Source organism: Necator americanus, chromosome V (genome assembly GCF_031761385.1).
Source record: "Necator americanus strain Aroian chromosome V, whole genome shotgun sequence".
Classification (NCBI taxonomy): domain Eukaryota; kingdom Metazoa; phylum Nematoda; class Chromadorea; order Rhabditida; family Ancylostomatidae; genus Necator; species Necator americanus.
The window spans coordinates 28904032-28912361 of NC_087375.1; the positions used below are offsets into that span (position 1 = coordinate 28904032).

General features: G+C 35.4%; 1 protein-coding gene across 1 annotated transcript; it reads left to right on the forward strand.

The window, feature by feature from the left end:
* Nucleotides 1-4077: 4077 nt before the first annotated feature.
* On the forward strand, nt 4078-5029 carry RB195_015547 (uncharacterized protein; the record flags this gene model as incomplete). The annotated part of the gene is made up of 2 exons (XM_064206305.1): nt 4078-4197; nt 4763-5029. The coding sequence occupies 2 exons, from the start codon at nt 4078-4080 to the stop codon at nt 5027-5029; spliced, it is 387 nt and encodes a 128-aa protein (XP_064062186.1).
* Nucleotides 5030-8330: the final 3301 nt, after the last annotated feature.

The following is an 8330-nucleotide window of genomic DNA, read 5'->3' on the forward strand; positions in this document are numbered from 1 at the left end:
GGGATCGTTATTACAATCATTTGAGGGAAAATTTCATAAAGGTGCGTGTATGTATTTTATGAAAACGACATGCCGCTTTATTTTTTGAGCTCAACTCGAAAGAATAAATCTTTATAAAAAGTTGTTGAGTATTTTGTTATCGATTTTTCAAATTGAAAAAAATTGATTTATAAGATGTTCATGCTTTTCATTACGTTATTTTCGGAATATTTGAAAACTTTTGGGAACCTTTGTGATTTTTTAAGTAAAGTAAAAAAATGTGCTGTACGGATTTGAGTGGCAATATTTCTCAGTTCATTTTTTTGCGAACATTCTAAATCTTCTGTATTCACTACGTTTATATGAATATTTATAAATGTATCATTGTTTATAAGTACATTAATATTCATAGGTTCACTAACATGCGACAAATTCCATATTTCGTATATATTCAGATGAAGTTTTATCATATTTTCTTTATCATTCAATAATAAGTGCAAAATGATCCAAATAGTCGCTGATTTTTTCGAAGAGTTTTAATGCCACCCTAAATACAATTATTATGTACTATTGTTATTATATTACATATTATTATCGCTACTACACATTATTTCCTCTGTCGTGTACCTACTGGCAAGTTTTGGCAATTTTCGTTTTATATTTAAGCAGCACAGGAACTGGAAATACACCACAAAGTACTTTTGTGAAGCATTAGTTTATTAATTTATTGTTTAATGCCATTAATTTATTGTTCCTATAGGATCTGGCTTATTGATTAAATTATTATTATTATTATTATTATTATTATTGGCTTATTGATTAAATTATTATTATTATTATTATTATTATTATTATTATTATTATTATTATTATTATTATTAAATCTGGACTATTTTGAGTACTAGTAATTGTATTTAAATAGTTCTGCTAATTCATAAACAAAAAATTCTGGAGGAATTTTCATTAAAGTCGTTGAAGGCATCATCCCACGAATCTGAGGTGGTACGGATTTCAGGTGGAGTATTCGTAAACGGGATAGTAGATTATGGAGAGGGAAGGGGGGAGGGCGGGTGATTCCGTCCATTGCTTCTTAATTCCCGTAAAAAAAATGGCCCGGAAGATGCGGCGCGTGCGCAAGGCTGGCGCGCTTCATTCGAACTCCTTGCAGAAAATAGCGCTCCGGAACGCCCGAAGCCTATTTTCCAGGCCATTTTCTACGGCAATTAAAAAGAAATGGACGGAATCACCCCTCCTCTTAATCTACGATCCCGTATATGAATACTCCAACTGAAATCCGTACCACCTCAGATTCGTGGGCTGGTGCCTTTAAATCAAATTAAATTAAATCAGTGTTATTATGCGATTTAATTTATTATATTAAATTTCAATTTTTATTTTTAAATTTAAAGTATCATTACATTACTACAAGTGATCGTATTCAAACTTTCTCGAAATCTAAAGCATGGAATTTTAGAATTATTTTACAGTTAAAAGAACTGCATTCAATCCCTGATCTCCACGCACTTTTTCGAAACCCCTTTATAATCTTGGACAACCGAAGTCCATGCAAATTCCATCTCCTTCGTGCATTTTTTCCTGCAGTCGTTCGCGTTTTTTTTTTTTACCAACACCAATTAGATCTTAGGAAGAGGAGAACTTATAAAAAGGTTTCTCAATCATACGCATCGTTACACATTGCTCGTTCAGGCTAATAATATCATTCACCGAAGAAGACAACGAGATTTTTTTGCTCTGATATGTCATCAGTTTCGTGTACTGTAAGTCATTGTTTTTTTTTTCTCAGTCGCCATTTGCACGGCGTGACTTCGTGTAAAAAATCGCCACGCCCCTTCTCGGATATCTGCAGCTTGCAGTTGTTCTGATTTCTCCGATCGCTTCTAATCTCTCGCCATTCTTGGAGAAAGCTTGTATTCTAGTCTTTCTTGTAAACTATAACATAACAGCAGTGCACTGTCGCATCAGAAAATAAGTAGAATTTCGAAGAAAGGAAGAAGAAGAAAGTAAAAAATATAAAGAAAGTTACATAACCTCGTAAATTTTACTACTAAAGTCCTTGTGCTCGAATATACAATAAGCAATTGAGTATTGAATTTACTTTTCGTTTTTTTTGTCTGCTCGTTTAGTGTGGACAGATTCAGGAAATGAATAGAAGTAATAAGGTATAATGTGATGGCAATTACACGTGAAATTATCAAAAAAAAAACGAATTTGACGTCCATCCAATCCCTCTTCACAAACAATACATACTTAATTTCCTCTTTTGCTACCGTTTTTTGAAAATTGTTTGATCTCAAGATTGACCTTGTCTAGAAATTTTTCGTTTAATTTTTTTCCCATGAACATTCATTTGGAATATTCAGTGGATGTTTATTGTAGCTTTCTGTAGCCGTGAGGTTCTAAAGAAAGTCTGTGGTCATCACGCGGATTTTTTCCTACATAAAACGTTATCTCCCAAAGCGACGTGATTTCTTATTTCCACAATGACTGTTTTTCATGAATGTAATCCTCGATATTGTAAAAAAAGAAGATTTTGTTCAATCTTCGCTTTGTTTTTGCTTAACACTTGTTTTTAATTATTGTGCAGGAGAAGGTTGTTTTTGTGGTCGCAAGGTGACGTCAATAGAATAAATAACAAATAATTAGAATAAGCATTAGTGGTAATGATTGAAGGAAGCGTGGTTTTCTCCCATTAGAGTACTGTCACCACCATTACGGTAAACTCGGATACAAAACTTCTTAATTTTGCTTGGCAGTCGAAAGTTCTCAATGCGAAGCTGGCCTTATTTTTCTTAAATCTCTCCTTTTTTACTTTTTCTCCTTTTTATGTGTTTTCGTAATTCTCTTATGTAATTTTACTATAATAAAATTCGAACGCTGTTTTAAGCAAGGAGGAAAGAAGCGAAAGGATGAAAATAAAGTCTGGAAGAACTGTCGGAACCGTGGAAGAGAAGAAGAAGTCAATAATGTACTAATGTTCACTTTCTTGGGGAAATCTCAAAACGGTACACGTTGTCTAATTATGTCCTGTTGTTGGCGAAGAAGATTGCAGCGCATGACATTCTGGAAACAATTACGAACGATCGTTATTCCTGGAAAGAAGATTTCTCTCTGAAATATGTACATACTGTCTTTGCATGTGTCTCGATAATTCGCCAAAGTACCTGTTTGAATTCGTCTCAAAGAACGAACAGCACCGTTTCGGGATTGAAAGTTGACTTTTTCTTGCACCAGAACCTTTACATTATAGTGTGCATCAAGAATTTCATTTCATTCTCGTTTTTTTTATTTTATTTGAATTCACTGGTGCTTGTTTGATTGGACAGGTCGATTAGTTCTTTCAAACGTATGTATGAGTGCATCGCTGTGCATGCAAGTTCTAGTTACATCCAATCGGTAGAGCTCACGAATCTACTGATCTCTAGATCTTATAATAAAGATCAAATTGAGGTGAACTATGAAAAAAAGACGAAAAAGACGCGGATTCACGTCTTTCTCGTCTTCTGTCGAAGAATAAGCGATCCTACTGTAGGCACGACAGTTGTCGCGTTTACAGAAGCTTAGAACTACGTTTTAACGGATTTAGACCCAAGAAAATATTTACTTTAGCAATATTCATAAATCCAACACTAACTAATGCGGAAAGTCCAACAAAAACTGCCGATAACCTCTTTTCTTTCTTTTTCTTCACTTTAAGAAAAAAAATTCTTTTCTTATTCACAGACGTTGAGTTTTCTGCCAGCTGCTTCATTTGTTCAGCACACCTTTCTGTGATCACTTGTATCCCTACGATTTGCTTTAAAAAAAGTGGAGAAGGCCATTCGTTTTTTTATATCTATCTGGCTTTAACGAAAAAACAAGACGAGGACATGTTTTGAGGATTTTTCTGGTAAAATCAACTTGTGCTCATTTTAAATGATGCATAGTGGAACGGTCGAGCTGGTTTTTCGTCCCACAGGATATTGGTTGCCCTTGAAAATTGATAACCTCATCCATTATTCATTAAATATATCGGCATCGTTCATATTTGCTGTTCATCATTATGCTGGCTACTATCGGCGAGCCCACACAATTTACCAAATGGCGTATTTGGTTTCATTGCGTGAGAACACCCGTACACAAACGAACCATCAAAGATCAGCCGCGATGCTGAAAATTTCAGCCGAATTCACCACCAAATTTTCTATTGGAGAAAATTGGGTATTATTTGAAGAAATAATTACTTCTCTTGGAAATCTCTGCGTTTCTACACCACTTCTGCTCCACCTATCGACCCCGAAGGAATGAAGGGTCTGGTTGGCACTAGGGTAAATTCGAACCTCTGATCGACTATGCAGCTACAGCGAAACATCTTATCGACTACGCTACATGCACCTATGGAATTAATAACCGGCGCAAAAATATCATTTTCATGCAATTTTTGCTCACTATTTCTCGGTTCTTTTTTGTCAGATTTACATAGATATATGCATATAGTGTCAGATTTACGTGTGGTCGAAGAGATCAGAGCAACACCAGCATGCACTCAAAAGAAAGCAGTCAATCGAAGGAAGGGTATAGGATAAGGATAACAACTAGTGGATAGCGGATGCCTTGCGGGACCTGCCTACTTTCCTAGTTGATCCTAGATAGAGTTATGTCATATTATGTGCATGCTCGCATCCGACTCTTCCAGAGTTTGAAGTTACCCCTCATCTTTTCTGAGAATCCTCTTTTTCATTTATTTGTTGAGATTAGTGGTGAGTAGTCAAGAAGTCAAGATTAGTCATTTTCATTATTATTATTATTATTATTATTATTATTATTATTATTATTATTATTATTATTATTATTATTATTATTATTATTATTATTATTATTATTATTATTATTATTATTATTATTATTATTATTATTATTATTATTATTATTATTATTATTATTATTATTATTATTATTATTATTATTATTATTATTATGTTGTGAAGTGAATAGCGTTGATGATCCTTTTCCGATGCATCTACGCGTTCGACATCAATTCAAAATAGTTTGAGATTTAGGCACGCGTTTACAGCCTAAACAATGACCTGTGGGGAGCAGCAAATAGATGAAATAGAAATTCATCTCCTCGAATACATGAAAGTCTCCGCCGACTCCGGAGCGGTTTCGAACACATCTACTATATAGTCGCAGCCGAACCTCTTAGCGACTGCGCTACACACGCCCAGATGTTTTGATTAAGGAAGGTCTTTTTTTTAAAGCTCATCATTTCTAAGCTGACTTCTATAAGAGGTAATTTCTCGGACTTTTGCACTTTCCATCCATGCACTTCTTTGTTGGGATTTTTATAAAGACTAGGTCTAGACTAAGACTGGAATGATTCCAGTACGCCTACGCGCCAGTGAAATCCATCCCGATCATCTTCGCACATGGATTCCTACAAATGACAATGCTGAGCTTGAATTTTCCTTTTGATCTATCTTTGGCGAGGCGTAGAAATCCACGAAAACATCGCTATTTTCGCTATGTAGAAGTGCTATATAGTCATGCTTCAAAGTGCACGGTCGACTTTCCGTTGGTTTTTTCATGCTAAGTGCAATGAATCGCATTGCTGACTGAAAGAGAAATCCTTGATGTACTCTTAAATTGATTTTTTCTCGTGCTGCGTGGATAAAAAAACCACATCCACTTGGTTTTAAAAGATATATGAAGCTTGAAAAGGGAACCTATGTGTAATGATTATTTATTTTTGAAAAATTATTAGAATGACATTACTATTGGTATTGGAAGATTGAGGAAGTCGCTGCTTTTGCTATTTTTATTAAACGTATTTTTTTTTGTTTTTTCTTATCTGTCAGTGGAGTGATCGATTTTAAAGTATAAGATTCAAAAACTTTCGAAACTATTATTTCTGTCCTATAACACTGTGAAACATTTACAATTATCAAATTAAATTTTTAAAATTAAAATTAAAAATCAGTTTTCAAAATTATTAGAAAAAACTCGATCTTCTTTTTCCATTTAAAAAAGTTCAGAATATTACACATTCCAAAATTTTTGGACATCCGATCATGGATACTATCATGGTCACAAGTGAAAATAAAAACAGGCTTTGGGGAAAAAACAAACTCGCGTACTTTATTTTCCATTGATAGTTGTTTTAGCTTGTATTATTTACTATTTTTTAAAATTTTGTCGTAAAAGGAGTTTCTGCTGGCTATTATGAAGAGAATTTTGCTCATATATGTAGCTAATAAATGCGATAGCTAAAGATGATTGAGAATCCCTGATCATCCACCAGCATCCTGCCCGCACCTAAATTTTGTGCGAAACCAATCCTTACGGATAATTTCCTTCATTTATGTTCTCTACTTATTCCTATGCAACTCGCAACCTTTGAGAGTCTCCCTCTTAGGTTACTCGTGGAGATGCTTCAAGCGATCTCGAACTTTTGCGCTTCTGTCCGTAAAGAGATAATTAGAGGAGGCTTTCATGAGAGAACAAAAGCGGCACTGCACTTTATTTCTCATTAAAAGGCAGCGTTGCAAGAAATTGTGTGCAAACTTGATGAAAAACGTAGAGTTCATGGAGCAAATTAGGAATTTGAGTCCAAATCCGCTCAATCTCCTTTAGTCGTCGTAAAAAAAGGACGTGGGAATCGTTTTAGTTCCTTCGGGGTTCGCGAAAACGGCCACCCGAGTTTACGCGCCTCATCCACGAGCAAGCGCTCTAGAAACAATGAGACATCCTCAGCAGCTTTTTCATGTGAAAGGTATGAATAGGCTGCTGATGGAAACGGAGCGTGTAGAAAGGTTGCGCGTTCTCACGCACTTCGTAGGGAATTAAGAGCTTTCCACAGCGCTGTTTTACGACGATTAAGGAAGAGATGTGCGAAATCACTCCGGATCCGCAATTTACAGCTCCATCCCTGGCCTTTCCCGCGGATTCCTTCACCACGCCATTATACGACGCTGCCCTTAAAGCATCTTTCTTTCAGATGATTAGTGAATTATTCATGTTCACTCTTCTCTGGTCATAAATAAATTACATATAACCTTGTGAATTCATATGTTTCCTCCGTACGATGGGACGTATTGGAACGAAAAGCACTGAAGTTCAGTTGGAATCAATGGTTAGACACGTTTTCATAGATTAATAGACCAGTATCCGCTCTATTCTAGGAAATGCAGCTGCTTATCTCAGAATAAATTGGTGTTATTCTGCTCAAGCTCTGCATTTACGTCAAAGTCTGTAGATATCGGAGTTTAGAAAATAACGGTGGGATGAGAACTAATTGTAAGTGAAACCATTTGTTCGAAACGACCTAAGACACCTGTGACAGTTGCCTTCAGCGGATGCCCTCGATTTGGGACCGGATGGGACCCATAATCAGCTCAGAAATCCGAACGCGTAACTAGCGAACCTTGGCGCAATCGCTTACGCAATTATACCACAATTCACAATTCACGTCGTTCTGACCAGGTTGTAGACCCTCCATTTCTGTTTTATAATTTCTTCTCTTTCATTTAGAATTTTATTTTATAATTTCTTTCCTTCTATTTTATAATTTTATTCCTTTTTCTTTATTAGAGCATTCTCAATTCCTCCCAAGATCTTAGAAGTGGTTCGAAATTATTTAACACTATCATTTTATATTCAAACGTGCTTACCAAAGGACATTTCTGCACAGTTTTTTTTTCCGGATTTTGCTCTTTTATGATCCGATTTCCATACGATACCGGAAGCATGGCAGCTTAAGGCTACGTAACATCGAATGTTTTCCTTCTATGTTTTATTTCTGTTTGTTAAAAAAACACGCCTTATCTGACTTATCTGGCTTAAAGAAATTTGTATATGTTATTCAGGTAAGAAAAAGCAAAGTTCTGGAAAATTTTGTACGGTGAACTCCATCGCCTTCAGTGTGTAAATAGTAGCTTCGTCGGATGAACTGAATACTCTGGTATTATTGACCTATGTGACTTCTATGTTTATAGGAAGTGTATCCTCTTTCAGCAGCATGACTTTTAAATTAAATCCTTAGCTTTTCCTACGTTTCAGTGGAAGGAGCCTCTCCTAAGTTTCACTGGTAGCAAGCATCGAATTTTTTTCTAGGAGCTAGCCTTTGAAATTTGTATGCCGCTGCTATGAGTTTTAGCCTCTCATTTACCGTAATATATGTGAATATTTTATGAGTTTTGAATTCGAAATGCAATGAACAGAGTTTTATGGGGGTTGTGGCTGGCTTCCAGTCTAAAAACTGATAAGTAATTTTGTTTTGGAATAATTTCGTTTTGTTAATGTTCTTCTCCAGACAAATTAGCTAATCCATTACAGCTTTCCAGATCTCTTCAAAA